Source organism: Dendrobium catenatum, unplaced genomic scaffold, assembly GCF_001605985.2.
Source record: "Dendrobium catenatum unplaced genomic scaffold, ASM160598v2 fragScaff_scaffold_30, whole genome shotgun sequence".
NCBI lineage: Eukaryota > Viridiplantae > Streptophyta > Magnoliopsida > Asparagales > Orchidaceae > Dendrobium > Dendrobium catenatum.
Window position 1 is genome coordinate 521,692 of NW_021318492.1, and position 24,964 is coordinate 546,655.

Here is a 24,964-nt window from a genome sequence, read left to right on the forward strand (position 1 = left end):
ACACCATTCGGCGAAACTAGCGGATGCGAGCATGAGCGGGTGCACGAGCGCGAGGACTAGTGCGGGTGAGCGTGGGTTTGACCTAAAAATTCAAAAGAATAGTATATTCTAATCAATTTTCTCAAAATCCAAAAGAAAGGGGCAATAGAAAAATAGATAATGATGAGATTCAAGAAGAAATTTACATATTGTAACGTCTCTATACATGTTAGTGCCCTTGGTGATATGATTATCCATCATTTTTAAGCCACTTGAATAAGTGATCAAGATGGGACATTTTTTTTGGAGGAATTAGTTAATAAAAATGCTTATTTCGGAGGAATTAGTTAATAAAAATGCTTATACATATTTAGTTTTTTATTAAAAGAAGTGATCTAAAGTTTTTTTTTTGTTGAAAGTTGAAAGGTTTGGAGGGCTATGAATTTAGGGGTGTCAATTTTTGACACGACCCAAAACACGATCCGAGTCCGACCCGGAAAAATTCGGGTTCGGGTCAACCCGAACCCGAAACGAGTCGGGTCCGGGTTCAACAAATCAACCCGTTTTAAAAATCAGTTCGAGTTCGGGTTGACCCAGCAACCCAAAATTGACCCAAAAGTGACACGGAAACTCATATTTGACCCGAAAACCAGAGATTGACCCGTTTTTGACCCGAAAATCGAAGATTGATCCGATTTTTGACCCGAAAACTAGCAATTTTGGGTCAACCCCGTGTCATTCGTGTCGGGTCGGGTTGGCCTGGACCCGAATCGGTTCGGGTTCGGGTCCATAAACCTAACCCGTTTAGGTTCGGGTTGACCCGAATAGTGTCGGGTCAGTTCCGAGTTCGACCCGTTGACCCAAATTGACACCCCTAGCTATGATAAAAAGAATGTCAATATTTTTCTTTTTTGGGCTAATTTGAGTGTATTTACTATGTCACTTTAGGAAATGAGGTTTGAGTGTGACAAATGGCTCGAAATAAATGTGGAGGATTAGATTAGAATTTCACTTATGATATGGAGTAAATGATAGAGTTTTGTGAGATTAAAAACATAGCAATATGGAGAATAAGATTATATATAAGGGATCTTTAACTAAGCTGAAAGCTTTGAAGAAAGTTTGGTTGACTTTTTAAAAGATAATTTAAGAATAGTAATAATAAAAATAAAAATATAACTAGTCAATCCCTCCAATTATCATTTCTCATAACATAATACTATTTATAGAGTTATAATGACTATCATAGTTCAAAAATAAGAGAAAAATTTTTGGGGTGAAAGGTAATAGGTGGCCATTAATCAAGAAAGGTGCCAATCATGTTCATTAATTTATCTTATATCTATTAAATGACCAACACATATATTTTCCTTATTAAAATATAAATTTTCTAGATGATAAATTTAAAATTTAAATATTAAAATTTTTAATTTAATTATTAATTCATGAGTGGTTTCTTATATTGGGCCGATTAGACTCTTACTTTAGCACCATCTTAGTCTTTTGTTTAAACTCATATAGTTAAACATATAATTGTTTTATTAAATCAAATTGATGTGCTTCGTCAATAAGCCAATCAATAACATGAAGAGTATATTAGAAAGTTTAAGAACATTGCCAACAACTAAGGACAATCATCTTATCATTATAGAAGCCACAAGCATTAAATCACACAACTAAGGAAGACATGTTGAACAAATCTTCCCTACTAAGGGATGTTTGGTTGGAATACTGTAGGATGTAAAGTATTCTAAGTGTAGGAGATTTAATATTATTAGTGCTTGGTTAGATGAAAAAGGAATTCAAAGTAAAGTAAAATAAATGTAGTGTAAATTATTCTAGTTCATTTTTTAGATAAAGCAAACTCGTCTAGTTTTGAGTGAGAAAGCTTTACACTGCAAATAAGCTTGCTTGACAGCCATCGACTATCGACGGCCACCGTTGGTGTAACGCCCCATAATCAAATATGGAAAAAATTATATATATATATATATATATATATATATATATATATATATGTTAAGTTATAGTCAATATCAATCATAACTTAATGTGAGCAATAAAAATATCAAAAATCAATAATAAAATCAATATAATAAGTAAAATAAAAAAGATCTATCAAACTATAAGAAAAATTAATAAACATGACTAACACCTAGTAAGTCATGTTAGTATGATATGTTATGTTGTATAAATATTAATGCTAGTATGATTTCAATATTATCTATCAACCAGTTTAATATATTATCATGTAATATAATCATGAATATGGTTACAAAAAACATGGCATGACATTTAGCTTTAATATGATATTTTTATCCTTAACATATGTTATTTGTCATAGCTATGAATCTCTCAATCTTATATTATATTTCATTTATTATTATTAATCATTTATTTTTGCATGTGACTTTCTATAAACAAATGACTAAATTTTTTTGATAAGAAATAGATATTTAAAATATAATTTATAGAATGTGATGGTCATAACAAAGATTTTAAAAAAAATATTTGTGTTATTTGTTGTACACAAGAGAGAACTCGGAAGAATTGGTATTCTTCTTCGTTATAATGCAAGAACCGCGTAAATTCACTTGACCGTTGAAATTTAAATTGAATTGCTGCAAGCAAAATCCAGTTCAAGCTAATCTTTCATTCAATATCTCCTCCATGAATTCATTATCCATCTGATAAACTGCTGCTCTTCATGGAGCAACCACACTCCAATGCTCGCGAAGCTCCCCACTCTAATTTCCCGCGCCCTGCTGGAGCTTAGATCACCCACAACCCTTAGCTTTCTGAAGCAAATCCATGCTGTTCTCATCACCGCTAGCTTCTGCTGCGATGCCAAAGTCCTCGGCAGAATCCTCCGTTCCGCCGCCCTTTCTCTTCCCGGCGACATCAACTACGCCTCTCTTCTCTTTCATCGAATCGAATGCCCAGACATCTCGCTTTGGAATAACATGATCCAAGGGTACTCCTTGCGCTGCCAGTACGATGCAGCCGTCTCTCAATTCATTGAAATGCTCCAAAATGGTTTGACTCCCAACGAACACACTTTCCCTGTTCTTCTTAAATCCCTCTCGAACTCTGGTTCTGCAAATCCAATACAGATCCACGCCCAGATTTTCAAACTCGGGCTGGAAGCTGATTCTTTTGTGCAGAATTCCCTTCTATGGTGCTATGTGAAAGGTTGCTTCTTAGATTCAGCTCGCAAGCTGTTTGATGAAATGCCACAGAGGGACGCCATCTCTTGGAATGCTATGGTTCAAGTGCATGTAAAGAATCATTTCCCGGAGCTAGGTCTGGATTACTTCATCGAGATGAGATCTTCATGTGCTGTAATTGATGAGATGATAATTGTTAGTGTACTTAATGGCAGCTCAATGGATGGTAATATTTGGCTTGGGAGAAGCATTCAAGCCTTTTATGTAGAATCTGGGAGGGTGAAAAGAGACGTTTTTGTTGGCTCTGCACTTGTAGACATGTATATGAAGTGCGGCTGCTGCTTTGATGCAAGAAAAGCATTTGATGAAATGCCGTTTAGAAATGTGGTTTCTTGGACCTCTTTGATTTCTGGCTATGTCCAGTGCAACAGATTCAAGGAAGCTTTGTCTATCTTCCGCAGCATGCTTGTCGATGGACCTAATCCAAATCAACTTACTCTCTCAAGCATTTTCATTGCCTGTGCTCATCTGGGAGCACTGGAACAGGGAAGATGGGTTCATAGCTACGTGGATAGAATTGGCATGGAATTGAACTCTGTTGTCGGAAGTGCATTGATCGATATGTACGCAAAGTGTGGACAAATCGATGACGCTTTCTCCGTATTTCATAGATTGCCAAACAAAGATGTATACTCTTGGACTGCCTTGATTAATGGATTGGCATTGCATGGACTTGGCATAGAGTGTCTTCATCTCTTCTCTCAAATGCTGCAGCAAGGAGTTAAGCCCAACGATATTACTTTCTTAGGTGTTCTTGGTGCTTGTTGTCATGGTGGACTTGTACATGAAGGTAAAATATACTTTGATAGAATGCTAAAAGTGTATGGAATAAAGCCAAAGTTAGAGCATTATGGTTGTATGGTGGATCTTTTAGGTAGAGCTGGGCATTTGGAAGAGGCACTTTGTTTCATAGAAAGCATGCCCAAGGAGCCAAGTATTAGTATTTGGGGAGCTTTGTTTGGTGCCTGTATGATTCATAGAGATTTTGTTTTGGGTGAGAAGGTGGGGAAGCATATAGTTGCAATGAAACCAGAGCAGAGCAGTGGATACTTGCTTTTGGCAAGCTTGTATTCTGTGTCGAAGAGGTGGAAGGAAGCTGCGAGGATGAGGATGGCGATGAGGGTGAGGAAGGTGGAGAAAGTTGCAGGATGCAGTTGGCTGGAGCTGAATGGTGTATTGCATGAGTTTCTTGCCTCTGATGGATCTCATGCTCAAGCAGAGGGCATATATGAAACTTTACTTGGAATAACCTTGCTGATGAATTTGGAAGAGTATGGTTCAGGAGATGATACTTTGTGCTTGTTGGGATGGGAAATGGGATGGCAAAGTGACTATCTTGTTCCTTGAGAGCTTGATTCATAAACACGTGGAAGTGTTTACTGAAGTAGTTGATTTGTGGAAACTATAATTGAGTGGACATTTAGAGGAATTCATCTATGTATGATTTATATTCAAGATTTGTTAAATAAAGATTGGGAAGGAAAGTTTGATTTTGTTGATTACTTGATTAGTTAGTCATACTTGTTGCCTCTATTTGGTTGTGACTTCATAAACCATGGGAGCATATAAAAAAGGTTCAATAAATGGTCATATATGTTCATTGGTAGTCTTTTATGGGCTATTAATTCGCTTTCATGAAATTATTCTACATGCTACTCTTCACAAGTTTCTTGAGAAAGTTTAGTGTATTGTTATATATGGTGAATTGCATGATATTTTTTTCCTAAGAGGAATAATATATTTTTTAAGAAAAGATTATGTTGTTGGCTAGAAAATTCGTGATGATAGAATGAGTTTGGCGTCCCAGTTCTGTATGAGAATCCAACATTCAAATTTATAAATAAAAGAGCACAAAGGTACTAGAGTTTTTTTATGAAAATTGAAAAAAGGGAAAAGTAAAGTGAGTTGATTCTTCTGCGTGAGTGTTGATTACAAAAGTTTGCCCATCCCCTTAATTTGGAGACACCAATTTTACAAAAGCATGTGAAACGGGTAGAAAATATGGCATGCTCAATATGGAGAAAGTCTGAAACATTCCACCGAACAACTCATACTGATCCCTTAATTGTAGAGCATTTATTTAGCCTTTAAGTACTTCAATATTCTTAGAATTAAGCTATCCTCTCTTGGGCTCATTAGATTCATCTTGGTGAGATGCTCGATTTGAGTATTAGCATTGTTGCAGGCTAGAATATACGCGACGATAGAGTTAAAATACTACGTCTTAGCATTGCACGGTTATCTAGCTCACACAGGAAACACAAGATTTTTACGTGGAAAGCCTGGAAAAAGGGAAAAACCATGGGGCTTAACCCAGTTGAAAATGATTCCACTAAAACTTGAGTTGGTTACAATGGGCTGATTCGCCTCCAAGGGCGATCAGATTACAAATAATAACTGTATGACAGAAGTCCGGGTGTCAGGTGATGGTTCGGCAGAATTTTGGGCTTCAGGTGGTGGTTTGGGAGAACTCTAGGCCTTAGATTGTCGTCTGACAGAACTCCGAGCCTTTGGTGGTTGTCTAGCAGAACTCTGGGCCTTTTGTGGTTGTCTGGCAGAATTCCGGGCGTCGGGTGGTCGTCCGGCAGAGCACAGAGCGACAGGTGTTGGTCCGACGAAGGCGAGGGCCTCAAGTGGTGGCCCGACGAAGGTGAGGGCTCAGGTGGTGGTCCGGCAAAGGTGAGGGTCTCAAGTGGTGGTCTGGCGAAGGCGAGGTCCTCAAGTGGTGGTCTGTCGAAGGTGATGGCCTCAGGTGTTGGTCCGGCGAAAGTTAGGGCCTCAAGTGGTGGTCCGGTGAAGGTAAGAGCCTTAGGTGGTGATCCGGTGAAACTCGGCGATGGTACGGCGAAACTCCGGCTATGGTCTGACGAAACTCCGGCAGTAGTCGAGGATGAGCTTCTTCCTTCTCTTCTCTTCTTGCTTGGATCCTCTTTCAAGAGAAATGAGGGGTCTATTTATAAATTTCTGGAGTGGCATGACCCAAAAATAGGTTAGAGATCAGGGGTAAATGGAGAGTGGCTGGATGGACGGCCGATGTTGAATCATTTGGTCATAGATTGTTTGATGGACATTTGAATGTCTTAGTGATGTCGGATTTTGGTGATCTTGGACTCGTTGGATTCGTTTCATTGAGCCGCTCGATTTGAATATAAGCATATTATGTTTGGAAACCGTTTGGCAATCCAAATTGTGGTTCGAACCTTCCAACAGCGCTTCTAACCCTTGATTTGGACTCATTTGGGCTCGGATTGAGTTGATTTTGGTGTCGTTGGGTTCGTATTTCCGAGACGCTCAGTTTGATTGTAAGTTTGCTGAAATCGGAGTTCGGATGGTCCCAATTTAATTTTGGAAGTTTCCAACTTGATTTTGCATTGAGATTCGTGTCCGATCAAGATAATTTTTTGATGTTGTATGAATCTGGAAATCATTTGATCCTCCAATTAATATTCCAAATTTTTTATATATGATTCAAACTCTTAGTCTAATCTTATTTGTAATCTGAATGGATAATTTGTTTATATCCTTGGGTTCTCGAGCCAATCAATTTTACTATCATTTTTGTTGAAAGTAGAATTTGGATGATCTTGAATTTAATTCTAGAAATTTCCAATTCAAATGTGCATCAAGTTTTGTGCCTAACCAAGTTGATTTTTGATGATTTATCAATAATTCTCAAAGTTAAAATCATTAAAGTTCAATATTCGTTAGCATCCACAGCTCCCGCTCTCCATAGAGAGATTGCAGCCTCGAGCAAGAGATCGACGTCGGCAATGGAGAGATCGCCAGCCACTGTCATATATGTGTCATGGAGTCGTGATTGATGCCGTTTTGTAATTGAATAAAGGCAGCGTAAGCAGGGATGTTATTAAATGAGAAGACAATATTAATGGCTAAGATATGCGCTTGAGAATAAATGTAAAAGTTTCATGTTTGCGACGGCTTTCTAACTATTTTTAAAACAATTTTTTATAGATAATTTTTTATTTCAATAAATTTTTTTTAATCAACATAAGTGGAAAATAACAAAGAGGTGGAATTAATGAGAAAATTAAGGCTTGTTCGGGACGGCTTTCTTACTGCTTCTTGAAGCAGCTATGTAGTACAAATTTTTAAAATTTTGTACTAGAAAGTTGTTTCAAGAAGCAGTAAAAAAGCCATCCCAAACTAAGCATTATGCTTCGTTTGGGACGGTTTTTTTATTGCTTTCTAAAACGGGGTTTTAGTACAAATTTTTTTTATTCTTGTGCTAAAACTTTGTTTTAAAAAGCAATAAAAAAGCCGTCCCAAACGAAACATTAATCTCCGATTCTGCTTTATAATAAGTAGCTTTTTTCAAAATAAGAATTTAATTTCAACCTTATGATTAATAGTCTATTTGAGATTGCTGTAGGTTTTTTCAAATATGATTATAAACCTTTGAAAGCTCCTTCAAAAATTAGCTTCTTGGCATAAATTTTTTTAAAGAATAATCAGAAAGTAGTAATCAAATAAAACTTTAGGGTTTATTTGAAATAAAGCAGAATCTCCGAGGCCACTTATGTTTCCATCTTTAGTTTTCATAGCATTATAGAATGAAATATTTTTATTTAAAATATAATTACAAATAAAAATAATTTGATCACCTAAATACATACATGCATTGATTTTTTTTTTTTAGAAAATAATTTTACAAAATAAATTAGCATTATTCTCATTCATCTCAATACGTCTCACTTCAGCAACATCATTACTATCATCCAACATCGTGCCGCACCTCTCCTTTTCTTTCCTCGCCATCACCATCATTTGACTTGTCAGATATAGGGGTGTCAATTTGAGTCGACAGGTGGGGTTCGGGTCCAATCCACGTTAACCCAGGTGTAAACGGGTTGATGCGGATCCGACACGTTTAACTAGACGATCAGGATATACAACCCGAACCTGACTTGTGCGGGTTACCGGGTTGACCCGACCAGACCTGCGAACCCGAATCGTTGAGTCGTGCCGCGTTACCGCATAGGCTTGGGCTGGGCGAACGCATCCGCATGTGAGGCAAACTGGCGGCGTCTTGCGGACTGGCGGAGCCGGCAATGCGGAAACACCGCAACAGGGTTGGAGGAGGCCGGATGCGATCATGCGCGATGCATGGCGCCGAATGTCGATGCGAGTCCGACATGTGAGATGCGCCGATGTGGTCAGGTCCGAGTCGGATTTTGAGTCATGTCAATTTTTGACACCCTTGGTCGCACATATTTGAATCATTTGCATCATCAAAACACAAAATAAAATAGTAGAACGTATAATAATCTTTTGAATATTCAACTAGATAGATAAAACTCAATACATCAACTTCTCAACATGCATGCTTAAATCCAAAAAGACCAAACTCAACTCCCATAAAAAGTTCTTCACATTAATCAATCACAAATATATCAATATAAAAGTTTCAATGATTTCAATAAAAAAACAAATCAATATATCTCTAATCAACTCTTTCTGGACCAGCTACCTCGCTGGCCGAAGATTCAGAATTAGTTAATAATCATCATCAAGTGAGTAGGCCTTGAGCAGCTCGGCGCAGACGGGGAGGGCTTCGTCCTTGAGAAAGCCCAAAGAGTTGGCATATCGCAAGTTGTTGGCTTGGCCGCTATTTTCGGTGAGCAGAATGCGCGCTTGCTCTCTGTTCTCGACGAACTCAGCGCAATCAGCTCGCGGGCTCTTAAGAAGCTTCACGTAGCAAATCTCCTCCTCGTGGTCGTTGGGGACGCTGATGGTGTAATAGCCGCCGGCGCTGCTCACCGCCTCAATGCTGTGCTCCACCGCGTCGCTCTGAAAGTGCTTGCATTCTAGCGCCACCGTCGCGCCTGCATGTGGGCTATGCGGTTAGCTGAACAATTTCTCTTGGGAGGAGCTTCAAAGGTATTATTTTATGAGATTGAGCGAGCTCATGAGTGGCTTTTTATTATTGTGATTTTGATTAAAATTGAAATCCTATTATTTTCATTAAGTTTTTGTTTGGGACGGCTTTGTTGCTGCTTCTTACAACAGTTTTTTAGTACAAATATTTAATTTTTGTATTAATAAACTATTTTAAAAAGCAACAAAAAAGCCGGCCCAAACGAAACCTAAATCTCTCGTAACACTAATTTATTTTAATATTAGGTGCTGCTGATATAATTTTTTGTTTCATTCTCCCGTTTAACGGTTGAATGGATGTCCTACAATAGACTAATTCAGAGTTTGTTTGAGATAATTTTTTTGTTGTTTCTAAAATCAATTTTATAGCAAAAAACTTCTATTTTTAATTAAAAAATTGTTTTAGAAAGCATTAAGAAAATTATCTCAAACAAAGTCTTAATTCGATTGGATTATCCTTTGGGCTGAACCAAAAATTTTTTTCCAAATCAATTCATATTCATATTTGTCATTTGTGTGTGTTGGGAAAGTAATATCTTGGGGTGAGATTATAGATAAATCGAGATATGTTGAGTGATATTTGTAAAATTTTTTGTGAGAAATTTTTTTAAAAAGTTATTATGATAAATCTTTTTTTTATTTGATAATAATTTTCTCAAATCTATCATGACTATTTATCCTAAACAAAACAAAAACTTTATTAAAAAAATTATTAAAAAGAAATATTTCATAATATTTTGATATAAATCATATAAAAATCTTATTTAAATATTATTAAATTTATCTTTTGAAATTAATATAATATATATAATAGTAATTTCAAAATTAATACAATTATATTAAAGTCTATTTTAATTTTTAATATAATTTATATTGACGATCGATCCGGCCTCATGCAATTTCTGATATAAATTTTCCTAAAGACCTCCTTATTCTACATATATTTCATTAAATTTTTGATGAGAGAAAGAAACCTTCAATATACTCGGTGATATTGGTGACAAATCCAGCGCGACAGTTATCGCAATACACGCGGCCCTCAACTTGGAAATGGACATCGGTGGCAATGGTGACGCCGGCGAGGAGGCAGAAGGCGGCGACGACAAGAGGGAAAAGTTGGATCTTGGCCATGGCGAATGACTCCTTTTGAATGGTGGAAAGGAAATTATGGTTGAGAGGGGTGAGAGGAGAGAGACCGGCGGTTTTGAAAGATGATGCGGGACTCTGTTTATATAGTGCTGGGCAAGCTTCCATTTTTAGCTATTTGATGCAGTTCATACAGTTTCTAAGGCAGGGAGGGGCTCCAACTTTCCAGTTTTTGAATGGCACCGAGGCCGCGTCGGGCTTCCGGTAACCGGTCTACGTGCGCTGGGCGACCCTCTCAACCTGCTATTTTAACGGATCTGTTTGAAGAAACAAGGCAAATGACACAAAAAAATCAGGATGTGGGGATTATGAGCACAAAAGGGTCGGGTCGAGTCAAGTCGAATCAAATTCGCTCCCGAGTTCGAGCTTTATTCTATGAGGTCGAACCGAATTTTTTATTATAAAAGGAGAAATTATTATTGTTTAAGTAATTAGTATAATAAAATGATAAAAATGAATGAGAAATTTTAAAAAATAATTTAAAATTACTTAATATAAAGATTGAGATATATTTTTTTTTCTTATTTTGTATAACTTTGTAATTAAAATCTTGAATGCTAATATATTTTAAGTACAATTTATATTAATATTTTTTAAACAAATCGGCTCGAGAGCTAACAGTTAAAGCTAGTTCAGACTTGACTCTGCTAGTTCATCAAGTTCCAAGTTCGGCTCATAAGTCATTTATTGAGCCAAGTTAGAGCTGACTTGACTCAATGACACCCCCTAATCGAGACACAAATTACATTAGAATGGATTTGAATTAAAAATAATTAATTAAAAACATCAGTAATCATTAAACTCCAAAGAAAATATATAGTTATAAAATTAAATAAATATGACTGAAGATATTCTTTTTTAATTAATTTATACAAAGATATTACTACAAACCAATATTTCAAAAATATCTTGATCAAATATGTAACAGTGAGATATTTTAAATAAAATTGTTATTGTAAATAATTTTATCCTCAACAAAATATAAATAATATATGCTCTCCCACAACGTGCAAGGCTTTATTGTTTCATACTGAACGTGCAGGACATAACACTCGTAAGCTCCTCTGACAAACTATCTGAAAAGAAGAATAATTCCCTCACCTTATGATCCCTATAAGAACGCCAAAATACTTAGACAAACCAATCTCCACAGCCCATCTGACTCTGCATTGTCTGCCCTCTACCAGCTTAATTTCAAGCCAAAAGGCATGGCGTATCTCCTCTTTCCTCTAGCCTTAGCTTCCTTTCTGTTATTGTCATCCTTGTCTTCTGTAGCTGGTGGTGGGTTTGACTATGGAGATGCTCTCAGCAAGAGCTTGCTCTTCTTCGAGGCTCAAAGGTCTGGCAAGCTTCCGGCAGATCAGAGAGTGAAGTGGCGTGGTGATTCCGGACTCAAAGATGGCTTCCTTCAAGGAGTAAGCTATACACTTCTCTGTTTTCTCTCTTTTAATCGATGTTCTCATTGTCTGTTATTTGATCTTTGATTGTTGAATAGGATGGAAAAGAAAATGTAATGGTGAACATGAAGTTACAAAAGAGAAAGATTGTTAGGAAACGAAATAATAAATAACGATTTGAAAAACATAAACGAATACAAGAGATTTGTTCTGCGGGGCAAAAAAAAAGTGGAATTCCAAACAATTCTTACAACAAAAATATGTTCCGGGGGTGCTGACCCCCAAAAACCCCCGCATGGGCAGTGCGCCTTGACCTCGTGACCTGACCAGGCATATCAAACCCAGCCAGGGGGCAATGTCCCCCTGGACCCCCAACATATCTGCGAAGCATATGACGGTCAAGGACATGAACAAACAATGGTCGAGTCAAATTCGAGGCAACTCCAACAAAGATAAATTAGAGAATAATTATATGTTAGAGGGACAGTTAGCTGCTAAAAGAGATTGTTGTTTGTTAAGAGCTCATATTAATATCAAACATGAGCCAAATTAAAATAAATTGAAATTTGAATGAGCCAAACATGAACACATAATATTCTCTTGAACTCTGTTCATTTACTCTACAAGGAGTAATAGAGTAACATCTACTAAAAAAATTGTTAAAACAAAAACTCAACAGTTTCTAACACAATTGTGTGTTTGATCAGGTGGATTTGGTTGGAGGCTATTATGACTCAGGTGATCATGTGAAATTTGGCCTACCAATAGCTTATTCATTGACAATGCTATCTTGGAGTTTGGTCGAGTTCGAGAAAGAAATAGCAGCTGCTAACCAACTGGAGTATGCTCTTAATGCTATCAAGTGGGGCACTGATTACTTCATCAAGGCTCACAAGCAGCCCAATCTCTTATGGGCTCAGGTAATCTCAAGACTTCCTTTGATTTTTTTTTACTACTTAGACTTCGTTTAGGACGGCTTTTTTAAAGCAGCTTTTAAGTACAAAAATTTTAACTTTTATACTAAAGAATAGTTTTAAGTAGTAAGAAAGCCGTCTCAAACGAAGCCTTAACATGAAAATGTGAATGTTCCAGCCTTTTTATTCTTTTTTGCTGATATAATGAGTGAAATTAACAAGGTTGGAGATGGAAATACTGACCATTACTGCTGGGAGAGGGCAGAGGACATGACAACACCAAGAACTGCTTTTAAGGTTGATACTGAAAATCCAGGCTCAGATGTTGCTGGAGAGACTGCTGCTGCATTGGCTGCAGCTTCCATAGCTTTCAGACCTTACAATTCCTCTTACTCGCAGCTTCTACTGCTTCATGCCAAGCAAGTAAGAAATAGTTATAAAATTTTAGCTTTTTAGATTCAAATAGCGCAATTTCATTCATTTATTTAGTTTACTTAACAGATTTGATTTTGGTGTTGTTGCAGCTATTCACATTTGCTGATACATTTAGGGGAAAATATGATGATTCAATCCCAGTTGTTCGGGAATTCTATCGTTCTTCAGGATACGATGTAAGAGGACTGAAATTTTCTTTTATCTTTTTACTTTTAGACAACAAATAAAATTAGTGTAGTGAAATGAGTACATTATTCAAAAGTATTTGTGCAAATAGGAAGGAAAAAAAGATAAAGCTATTGATAATAAAGACAACGATGATATGAAATCTGCAGGATGAGCTTCTTTGGGCTGCAGCTTGGCTTTTTGAGGCCACAGACGATGAAGAATATCTCAAATATGTGGTGGACAATTCTGGCTCTTTAGGAGGCACTGAATGGGCGGTTAAAGAGTTCTCATGGGACAACAAATATGCAGGCCTGCAAATACTTATGGCAAAGGTTGAAATAGCTTTGATTTTTTTGAGTTTCATAGTTATAGTTTAATTATAGAAGGATAGATTACTCATTCTTAGTGTAAAGTGTTTCAGGTTTTAAAGCAAGGAGGAAGTGAATCGTACACTGCCACATTGAAGCAGTACCAGGCCAAGGCTGAGTTCTTCCTCTGTTCTTCACTTCAGAAGAACAATGGCTATAATGTTGCCATGACACCAGGTTCATTCCATTCTTACAGCTAGGAGCATCAGAAAAACTAGATGTTTGGGAACAGCTCAGGCTTTGTTTGGGATGGGTTTTTTACTGCTTTCTAAAACAAATTTTTAGTACAAAAAATTTTAAGCTAAAAGAATTTGTACTAAAAAAAAGGGCTTTAAAAAACTGTAAAAAAACAGTCCTAAACAAAGCCTCAATCTATGCTCTACGAGAGGGGGTGTCAATAACTGACATGACCCGAATCCGACTTTGAAAATTTTGATTCGGGTCAACCCGTTAAAGAAAAGAGTCGGGTTCGGGTCAACCGTTAACCCAAAGGTGACCCGAACCCGACCAGCATTAAGCCACATTAATACGACTTTATACGATTCGTGACACTCGTTCAATGGCATTTTATGAGTTATGTCGTTTTAGGGATTTTTGAGTTAGGGTTTCTCGCTTCCTCACTTCCTCTTTCACTTGTAGTCGGTAGTCCGTAGTGGTTGCTCGTTGAGTTAAATCATTTGGATTTCCTCAAGCATCAACAGTTAGACTTCCCGCCTTCCCCTACGGCTACGGTCAGTAATCAGTAAATTGTCGTGTTGGCGAGTCGTGTCGGGTTCGGGTTCTGAAAGTAAAATGGGTCGGATTCGGGTCAACCCGTTTAGCCCCAGGTCAATTCAGCCGGCCCTTTAACCCGAATTAACACCCCTACTCTATGATGGTTCAAGATCAGCTCATTAAATGAGCTGTGCTTGAACAAGATAATTCAACTTGTTTTCGAAATGAGCCGAACATTATCAAGAGACAACCTGATAAACTAAAGATTGATATATTTATGCATATATATATACACGTAAATTCTTTTTTAGTAATATATTTTACTATAAAAAATCATCAACGTACTCTAAAATCATCCGCAAAACATTTAACTTTTATGAAGTTTAAAAGATGTTACACTAAGAAAGTCACAAATTAGATCCCAAACTCATTAAATATTCAGCTTGTTTGCACCATTACTTACAGCAATTGCCGCTTATTTTCAGGAGGCCTGCTATACTTTGATGAGTGGAACAACATGCAGTATGTTTCATCTTCAGCTTTTTTAATGGCGGTCTATGCTGACTATCTGTCACCAACCAACTCCAATCTCAACTGCCCTGAAGGACAAGTCACTCCTCATCAAATCCTTCAGTTTGCTCAATCACAGGTATGCCTCAACTCTTCAAAAAACAAACAAACACAAAAAAAAAAAAAACAAAAAAAGGAAATTATTGGGTCGGTCACCGGAGGCCGTCCATTGCCCAATGAAAATGCGCCATATTACATCCTACTCGGTACCGCGGCTCGGTACTACTCGATACTCGATAACGTGGCTGCATCTAATTTGTCTCTGAAAGGTAAGCTATATGCGGTGTTCGAACCCAATAATTTCCCAAAAAAAACCAATGATTTTTGGTGAAAACCCTAAGTTTTCGTAGAAACTCCTGAAATCAGTAAAGATTAGAAAAGTTAATTGGCATCAAATTGGATTAAACCAAAACCACTAAAAGTTCAAATTGGTCACAAAAACACAGGCTGATTACATTCTCGGAAAGAATCCAAAACTGATGAGCTACCTGGTTGGGTACCAAGGGCAGTATCCAATCAATGTGCATCATAGAGGTGCTTCGATTCAGTCAAAATCTGTTCTTCCTGCTATTGTGGGATGCATACAAGGCTTTGAGCAGTGGTATGATAGCAAAAAGGGAAACCCAAATGTTATCTTAGGAGCTCTTGTGGGAGGTCCTGATCATCAAGATCAGTTTGTTGATCAACGGTCCAATTATGAGCAAACTGAACCTGCCATTGCTGGAAATGCCCCTCTTGTTGGCCTATTCGCTAAGCTGCATTCCCTTTCACAAGGTCCAGGTAATTCGCAAGTTATAAGTCTATTAGGAATTTGTCCAAATCCATCTATAGTTTGATCTTTAGTGATTTAATGCTTTATAAAATAGAGCAAATTATTATCCTTGTGCATAGAGATTTTAAATTGTTACACTTTTCACAAGAAGACTGCTGGCTTTACATAACTTTTCATAGATTTTTTAAACAAAGAACCTTCTATTACCCTTGCATTAATAATGATTTCTTCTTATTTTGTTATTAATGATGTAGAGGGATTGATTGCAGGATTTCTTTCAGGAGAGAAAAAAAATCCAACCCCAATCATACCGAAAGGTGAGACATAATTCATATTCATGATCCATATATTTTTATTAATCACTTAACATGAATTAGGGGTGTTAATATTTGACACGACCCGAAAACCCAACTCGAATCCGACCCAAAAATTTTAGGTTAGCGTCAACACGGACTTGAAACGGATCAGGTTCGGGTTCAACAATTCGACCTATTTCAAAAATCGGGTGGTCGGATTCAGGTTAACCCTTTCACCTGAAAGTGACTCGAAATTGATGTGTTTTTGATCTGAAAATCCGTTTTGACCCGGAAACCCAAGATTGACCTATTTTCGACCCGTTTTGACCCGAAAAATGGAGTTTGACCCATTTTAACTCGAAAACTATCAATTTTTTTTCACGGTCCCTGATCATTCGGGTCGTGTCGGGTTGAGCATGACCCGAAGCAGGTCGGGTTTGGGTTCAATAAACCAACCCATTTGCAAAAACGGGCCGCGTTCAGGCTGACCCGAATAGTGTCGGGTCAATTTTAGATCTCGAACCTGACCTATGACCCGAAATTGACACCCCTAACATGAATGACTAACTATTATCAAAATTTTAACAATAAAAGAAATTCAAAATCTGGCCTATTTGTTGAAGAAAGCTAAAAGGTGTAAATTGAATTGTAGGTTATGCTGCCAAAGAGACTAAACCATACCCTCCTACAATAGCAAGAAGCCCTTCCCCAGTTATTGGTAAGTGTGGTTTTGTTTTTTTTTTTTTCAAATGAGATTGTTCTTGGAATCATCAGTGCTTCTAGCGCAATTTTGATTCCTTTTCAACTCCCCACCAAAATATTCTAACAATTTCAGTGAAAATTTTGCAGCCAAGTGAAATCACTAAGGCTAAATGTACTTAACAGTTATAAATCTCAATTCCATTGCAGTAAATCCTGTAGAGTTCTTCCATTCAATCACTAATACATGGTACTCAGACAAAGGAGTTAAGTACTACAGGCACAAGGTGACTATCATAAACAAAAGCGGAAAGCCAATCACCAATCTAAAGCTGGCAATAGAGAACCTATCAGGTCCTCTTTGGGGACTTTCACCAACACAAGAGAAGAATGTATATGTTCTTCCTGAATGGCTCAAGGTTTTGAACCCAAACAAACCATTCATTTTTGTTTATGTTCAAGGAGGACTCCAGGCAAAGATTTCAGTAATCAGCTATAACTAAGCCAAAGGATCAGTGATTTCATGGAAGCAAAAGGGGGATTGTTCTTTTGATGATCATCATGAAATAACTATTTATGTCTAAACTTTGTAAAACATTCTTTTCTTCTCTTATCTTTTATCTAATTTTTCATAATTTTTTTTGCTTTCTAAGAGTATTTATTTCATTTAAAGAACTTTTTGCTAAAGAAGTGAGAATGTTAATGAAATGTTGTTTAAAATAATAAAGTAATTACAAAAACAAACTTCAGTACCAATGTGTTATCTATGAGGAAGTGTGATACATATCCTTTCATCAATTTTGAATTCTTTCATGTAACAAAATTAACAATAAATTAATAATATATGTTATATGTTAGAAAAATTCAAGTCGATAGAGTGCATGTTTTACATCTCAATATTGTACGAAAATATAACATGCACATATAAAAGTAGTAAGACTAGAAAAATTTCTTTACGTAGAAAATCCGGAAAGGAAAAAAACACGACGTTTAGCCCAGTTGAAAAAATTCAATATAGAGCAGGTGATACAAGCATCAACCCATTCTTACAACTAATGAAAAGAATATTATTTGAAAACAAATGTCTAATTTTTCCTGAGGGGAATTACAAAAAATAAGCATCCACAAATGGAAAGTTAATACATAATAGCAGGGCTTAATTTCTTTTATAGGGATTTTAAAAGTATGATATACAATGCATATAAATTTAATATTTTATTTGAGCACATTATTAATATAAGCATTGAGATAAAAAAGTATATGTGATTCGATAATAGCTAGTTGGTATTTTATATATAGTAATGTGTGAAAAGGACAAGTAAAGATTGATTGACCTGTTAGTTAAAGATTGATTGACCTATACAGAATGATGGGCTGACGGACTTTCCTTTAAATATTGTGGTTGGGTGTTATCATCTACAGATTCACATAATAAAATGAATATGAGTTATAAGAGTTATTACTATACCGACATATAAAGAGTTATGACTCTGTTTACTGATCTAACGATTATTGATTATTGATTATCTACCACTGAAAAATATTATGATAGCCACGACTTCTTACTTGCTTAAATGTGACTTAGAAATACGTGTTACAAATTCATTATTATTTTTACGATTTTACAGATATTATATTGATTTACTGTCATTATACATATTTATTGTTACTATATTGCTTTACTATTAATGCCACTGATTTTACCGACGATGCTGTTGTAACAACTGCTTAATGGAATATGAGTATTATAATTATACTAATACTGTTGTCGATATTAACATTGATATTATTTGATACTACTATAGATTCATTATTATTGTTATTGTTATTGTTATTGATTCACTTTATTAATACTAAGCATATGATATATTAAGCAAGTGATATATTGAGCAACATGTGATTAAAATATTAATTTGATACTGATATAGAATAAATGAATAACATGTATATATTATTATAAAATTTTATTATATTGATCTGAGTTTGACAATTCTTTACCGATGATTTGATTTTTATCATTTTATATGATTGCTTTCATGATTTATACGACTACTTGATTTGACAGCCAAACTAACTTATCATTTACCCACTATATTGGTTTGTTGGTTTTTGTGTTGCACTAGTTTACCATTTATATATTCTAATGCTACTACACGTGAGTGTTACTATTTCTACACTGATTATTGATCATATAACTATTATTGTTATGAATTGACTGACGACATGTATATTACTTTGTTATCTTGTTTTGAATCTAGTTATAAGATTTTAATGTGACCTGCATTGCTTTAAGCCGCAACATGTTGGCCATTATAAAAGAAGCATAAAAATAAGTATTGTAGATATGAGGATGCCCAAGTAGATAAGTGTCACACTACAGGATCTATATTGAAAGAATTACTTATCTCTTTCATTTTAATCATTTAGCAATAGTTTACCAATGAATAGTAGAAATAAACATGATTGCATTTTTATCTTGTATGAAACCTCATATTATAGGATCCTTACACTTTCCTAAAAACATGTAAAATCAAGTAATGAGCACATAGTCCAACAAGTAATTAAAATCTTATAATTAAAATCAATGCAATATAAAATAAAATAATATGATATAACTCATATAAAAAAAATATATGCATTAATATCCATACTTATTATTTGTATTGATTTATCCTTCTATAGTTTATTATCTGCATCAATTTATCCAGCATAGTTCATGACATCTTAGTCCATTTCATCATTATTCATGGTATCACTAAGAATCAACAATACTAATGCCAGTAACAATATTAGTATCATGATTAATAACATTAACTAGTATTCATGAAAGTAAATTGAATTAGTGTCAGTCACAATATCAATATAGTATTTGTAGCAATATTTGATACTAATATTTAGATATTCAATGAGTATATCTTAAGGGTAACTTGCTCATGCACTTATGACTCCCAACTAGTATCGCCTTATAACTCCCAATTAATGTACTCCTTATAACTCCCATTGAATCATGTTAATCAATTTCCCCGACTCCTTATAACTCTTAATCAATCTCCGGCTTCTAATCAATGAATCACGTAGATTAGTAGGGTATCACGTGTAGTTATCATATCATGTATCTGACAAAATTCATTATTTCATTTAAAATAATATTAAATCATTCAGAATGATCAAATCTATAGTATATCTAAACTTGCACGGTGAAAACTTATGAAATCAATAGATAATGCATTTTTGATAGATTTAGAAGACATAAAATCTGTAGAAATTAAAATAATTAAAAACATAAGTAAAAGCATAGTCACTTACAATATTTTTCATGGCCTAGTGTCACAGCACTGACTAAATCAGTGCCAAGGCGCTCTATTTCATAATTTTCATATTAGAGTTATTATAATAAGTGGCTTTACACAAAGAGACAGAGTACAAAACATGTATATATCTGAAAAGCTGGAGTAGCTCAACTGGAAAATAAGATTAGAGAGTGTCGCCTTAAATGGTTTGGTCACATAAAACATCAGCCTTAGTTCCAATGAGGCTATTATGAGAGTAAATATATTAGATCCATCCTATGTTAAGAAAGGTAGAGGCAGATCTAAAAGACGTTGTTAGAAAATATTAGAAATATTCTTTGCTTATTAAACTTAAATGAGAATGACTCTTAATAAGACACAATGAAGAAAAAAGATTCACATAGCTAACCCCACATGTTAGGATAAAAGACATGTTATTGTTTTTATTGTTGTTGTTGTTGTAGCAGCTTCTCTTGTGAAAAATCATAAAAAAAATATAAGAGAATTAAATTTTATTTAATAATGAAAAATAATTTCAGCAGCATTTCATAGTATAAAAAGATATATGATAGTTGGTATTTAAATATTTGTTTTAATTGTTTTGTACATCACAAAACTCATCCTATAACAGAAAATCTATATTGCATTTAAAATTCGATCAAATCTAATGATTGTCAAATACATTAAAATTGAAATAGATGATTAATTCGAAATATTTTAAAAAAGTTCTTAATTCAAATAAAAAATTAACATATTTAAAACTCTTTTTATTTGAAATAATTTACACCCATTTTATGTAAAAATATTTTCATTTAGACTTTTCTTTAATCTCATTCTTAAATTTTTATATCAGAATATAGTAACATAATTTTTTTAAAAAAAATATTATCAGTAACTCATTTATTTATTTAAATGGCCTAAGCTACGCTCTTCCTGCCGTACACTCAGAAGCAACTGCAAAATATCTTTCAACGAACGACCATTTAAAGATCGGTAATAGAACAACAAACCAAACAGAATGGCCTCCGCCGCTCTTTCTGTGAATGGCGCAAAGGCCTCTCCATGGGTTACTGCGTGCGGATTCAAGAAGCAATGGAAGAATCAGAGTGCCCGCCTGAAGGATATCCGTTGCGAGGCCAGAAGCGGCGGCGGCGGCGGCGGAAGGCGTGGATCGGCGGTGGCTTCATGGGCGGGGGAATATGATCTCTATTCTCTGCTTGGGGTGGAGAGGACGTCGGAGACGGGGGAAATAAGGAAGGCGTATCGTGCGTTGCAGAAGAAGTGCCATCCGGACATCGCCGGGCCTGTGGGTCACGATATGGCCATTCTCCTCAACCAAGTTTATTCGGTGCTCTCTGATCCAGCTTCACGTTATGCTTATGATCGGGTTTTGCTCTGCCTCTTCTCTGTGTTCTCTTTCGATTATGTATGCAGTACGATGATTAGTGCTTGTTTGCTTCTGTCTTGTTATGATTTATTGTTGATGAGTTTCTTAATAATCCCTCCATGATTCAATCGTGTCTCCTCAATCTAGGGAAACCTAAAAGTGAAATCAGAAATGTTTGCCCGATCCAGGGAGATGAAAGACTGACTCTACCCGATCAGAAATGTTTAACGCCGCTTGATTACCTTATCCAATTTCTAAAACTTCCATGGTGACGACCCTCATTGCAGATAACCCTTTTGATGGTCGTTGCGTCACAGGATTCATCTTCAAACTATATGGGGCAGCCCCCTGCACTCCTCCTGTTAACCCATCGACCCGCTGCTGCTTTTGACCACCTCAAGAGTAGGGAAATCGAAATTCTTTTATATTCTTTCTGCACTCATCTCATTAAAGGAATGATAAGAGTAGCGTTTATTGAAAATAAAATGATTAAGAATAGATTCAAGTGCTTTGCTTATGCATCGTGAGAGATAAAAAATTCACACAAGATGGATGGATAAATGGATAAATCTGTGTCAGATGATTGTGAATGAAGTATTAGACGGAGGCCTTCCGATGACCCGGTTAGGAAAGTTGAGGTATTAGATTTGACTTATGTTAAGAAAGGTAGATGTAGACCTAAAAAGGCTTGGTTATAAAATATTAGAAATGATCTTTCTTTATTAGATTTAAATGAGAATTTGACTTTTAACCAGGCACAATGGCGAAAAAGGATTTATGTAGCCGACCACTTAGTGGGACAAAGGCTTGATGTTGTTGTTGTTGTTGTGGATGATTGGGAATGAAGATAGGTAGACTAGAGGTAGTATAGAAAGAAGTGCAAAAATATTTATGTTTAATAAGTTTAATACTTCATCATAAATAGGAATGATTGAAGAGCAAGGCCAACAATGGTGATAATGATTTTCACATTTCTCAAATTTTAAGGGGAATGGTCACCTTAATCTTCATCAAATCGTTCTTTTTGTGTATACTTTTTTGACCTATTCTTGTATGAGCTTTGAACTAATTGATCTCATGTTAAGACTGTAAGACTGTTTTGTAGCTATGCATGATATTTATAACCATAAGCAACCAAATTACACAGTGACAATTCACCTCTTCACAAACTCATTAAATATGACTCTGGTGTTGCTCATGCAGGAGAGATCCAAACACCTAGAATTTCAAGGATACACGGGCAAACCTATTTACTCTAGATGGCTTGGAAATCAGGCAGAACAACGAGCGGTTTTCGTCGATGAGGTCAAGTGCATTGGCTGCTTGAAATGTGCTCTGCATGCAAACAATACATTTGCTATTGAATCAGCTTATGGCCGTGCAAGAGTAGTCGCACAGTGGGCTGATTCGGAGGACAAGATCTTCGATGCAATAAAAACCTGTCCGGTGGATTGCATATCGTAATACATTAACCTTCTATTCCACAGATTTTGTTGCAATTCTGAATATGTTAAACTAAACCAAAACTTTTCTAGATGTACTCAACTGTGGGAAAATGCTTTGTTCTTGATTCTAGGGTTGTGGAGAGGTCAGACCTTGCCGCCCTTGAATTCCTTATGTCAAAGCAGCCGCGTGGCTATGTGAGGATGACGGGAGGCAACAATGTAGGGGTACGGGTGGCCAACGTATTCGATGAGGTGAAAAAGTTTCAGAGGAAGTTCGATGAGATGAACGCTAAAGCATCAGCCAAAAATTCACAGGTTAGCAAGGAAAATTTCATGTTCATGGAACTATTAACTGTAAATATATTCCTAAGTAGGAATGTAAACTGCCCAAGGAATGAAAACGTTTCTGCATGAAGAGTTAATAGCTAAAGGGATTTTTACATACATAACATCTAAAACTATTGAAAATAATACATATTTAACACTTAAACTTCTATATTTATTAATATACCACCTAAAATCCCTCTTTTAATCAATTCTAACATTCCGTTTAAACCTTTTCGTCAAAAATCACTATCAACAACTGTCTTTCCCGTCAATGACATTCTTTCACAGTGAATACAAGTATCTCATCACTTCAAATGGAGTGGTAGAATAGAAGAAAAAGGGGATTTTAGTTACTATATTAGTAAATATAGAAGTTTAGGTATTAAATATGCATTTTCAATAGTTTTAGGTGCTATGTATATAAAAATCTAATGGATGGACAGATTTGATATGAACATTCTTTAATAACTAATCTGTTCTGCCTTCCATCTTGCAGGAGTCTGATCTCCAAAAAAAATCCAGAACTTCAGTTATGGATGCAGTCAGATCAATTTCAAACTGGTTGTATTGGCAAAAGGTCAGCTCAGCAGAAACTCAGCTAAGTCTCACAGACTCTTCAACAAAACCATCACCACCAAATGTCAAAAAACTTCAAGAAGCTGCAGCCAAATTGAAAGCAAGAGCAACAACAGGATTCGCTAACAGGCCTACAGCAAGCCATGATGATGAAGAATACTGGACACCATTGCTTACCCTTCCAACCCAATCGGCCAGCAGCTTAACTACTTCATCGGCTTCTGGCAAGCCAGAGCCTCAAATAGGTTCTACTATAAAAGAAAAGAACAATGAAGCTATTGATGAGGAAATAAGCAGGCAAAACAAGACAAACCCTTTGGCTCTTGGAATTCCATTATCAATGGCAGTAATATCAGCGGTTGTTAATGGATCCAAAGGCAGAGATTCAAGCTTCGGCCATGGCTTGCAAGAACATATAGGTGGGTCTTTTGCTTTGGAAATTGTCAACAGTTTTGAGCTTCAGGTTATATTGGCAGGTATCACTTGGTTTTTTATTGGTCTGGTTATTGTTACAGTTATTGGATTTTTTGGAGAGAAGGATGTTTCTAGAAGATGAATGAGATTGGTTCTTAACAGTATAGAAGCATAGGGCTTTAGAATTATACAGGAACATTTCAATATATAGTATGTATATATTTGCAGTTTGGATTTTAAATATAGCTCCATCATTTTATATGAATAGTATGGAAGGAAGGAAGAAAAAAAATCGTGCGTAGGGCATCTCCAACCGAAAAACTCATTTTTCACTCCAAAATACATTAAAATTTCAAAATGCACTCATTCTTCTCCAATCGAATGCTATTTCTTTTTCTTTCGCACGTTTCCTGCGATGTTAATCATTTCTTGCACGCTTTTCTCCTCTTTCGCGTGCTTCTTCGGCAAATCTTGTAGCGATTATTTTTTTGGCGTAGGTGAACAGTCCGACGTCAATATTAGCCTCGCACTGTTCACCTACCAAAATTTGGAGTACGATTTAAAGTTCGAATGGAGCAAATGACTGAGAACATACAATAATATAAAGTTCGATCGGAGATGATATCAAGTCCTGTTCTAATCCTACCTATTGCAAAAAAAGATGAGTGCGTCAGTTCACGACTATTTTAGCCTGGACATTAAACTTATAGGAGGGAATTTTTTAATTTATTCTTTGTTTACCATATTGAAGTGTGTGGTGGGGCGCGAACAATTAGTAGGTCAGGTGACCTGACGTAACTCTACGTTCGGACGCCAATAATATGTCGCCACGTGTTCTTACTCTTTACCGCGCAGCCCGATGACCCGACCCGGACCGGAGCCCGGGATTGCTATGTTCGCGTATTGCTAGGTATTGCTCGGTATTGTTAGGTATTATTTGGCAAT

General features: G+C 36.0%; 3 protein-coding genes across 3 annotated transcripts; all 3 read left to right on the top strand.

The window, feature by feature from the left end:
- Nucleotides 1–2,528: 2,528 nt before the first annotated feature.
- On the top strand, nt 2,529–4,705 carry LOC110103822 (pentatricopeptide repeat-containing protein At1g50270). Its single transcript, XM_020832684.2, has one exon. The coding sequence runs from the start codon at nt 2,706–2,708 to the stop codon at nt 4,551–4,553; it is 1,848 nt and encodes a 615-aa protein (XP_020688343.1). The 5' UTR covers nt 2,529–2,705; the 3' UTR covers nt 4,554–4,705.
- Nucleotides 4,706–5,948: 1,243 nt separating this feature from the next.
- Nucleotides 5,949–17,215, top strand: LOC110103790 (endoglucanase 5). The gene is made up of 16 exons (XM_028693123.1): nt 5,949–6,086; nt 8,162–8,216; nt 8,923–9,020; nt 10,068–10,233; nt 10,375–10,451; nt 11,435–11,662; nt 12,352–12,564; nt 12,781–12,981; nt 13,083–13,169; nt 13,329–13,493; nt 13,583–13,706; nt 14,729–14,892; nt 15,260–15,593; nt 15,855–15,902; nt 16,534–16,599; nt 16,791–17,215. Exons 1-16 carry the CDS (start codon nt 5,949–5,951, stop codon nt 17,081–17,083), a joined length of 2,457 nt encoding a protein of 818 aa, XP_028548956.1. The 3' UTR covers nt 17,084–17,215.
- Nucleotides 17,216–20,814: 3,599 nt separating this feature from the next.
- LOC110103785 (chaperone protein dnaJ C76, chloroplastic) lies at nt 20,815–24,284 on the top strand. The gene is made up of 4 exons (XM_020832622.2): nt 20,815–21,257; nt 22,461–22,717; nt 22,834–23,017; nt 23,526–24,284. Exons 1-4 carry the CDS (start codon nt 20,889–20,891, stop codon nt 24,159–24,161), a joined length of 1,446 nt encoding a protein of 481 aa, XP_020688281.1. The 5' UTR covers nt 20,815–20,888; the 3' UTR covers nt 24,162–24,284.
- Nucleotides 24,285–24,964: the final 680 nt, after the last annotated feature.

Excerpts from the sequence above, each read along its gene's own strand:
- LOC110103822 (XM_020832684.2), top strand. The coding sequence starts at position 2,706 with ATGCTCGCGAAGCTCCCCACTCTAATTTCCCGCGCCCTGCTGGAGCTT.
- LOC110103790 (XM_028693123.1), top strand. The coding sequence starts at position 5,949 with ATGGCCTCAGGTGTTGGTCCGGCGAAAGTTAGGGCCTCAAGTGGTGGT. Across the intron at positions 13,494-13,582 it reads TGCAAATACTTATGGCAAAG|GTTTTAAAGCAAGGAGGAAG; the intron begins GTTGAAATAGCT and ends AAAGTGTTTCAG. Across the intron at positions 14,893-15,259 it reads TTCAGTTTGCTCAATCACAG|GCTGATTACATTCTCGGAAA; the intron begins GTATGCCTCAAC and ends ACAAAAACACAG.
- LOC110103785 (XM_020832622.2), top strand. The coding sequence starts at position 20,889 with ATGGCCTCCGCCGCTCTTTCTGTGAATGGCGCAAAGGCCTCTCCATGG. Across the intron at positions 22,718-22,833 it reads TGTCCGGTGGATTGCATATC|GGTTGTGGAGAGGTCAGACC; the intron begins GTAATACATTAA and ends TCTTGATTCTAG. Across the intron at positions 23,018-23,525 it reads CATCAGCCAAAAATTCACAG|GAGTCTGATCTCCAAAAAAA; the intron begins GTTAGCAAGGAA and ends TCCATCTTGCAG.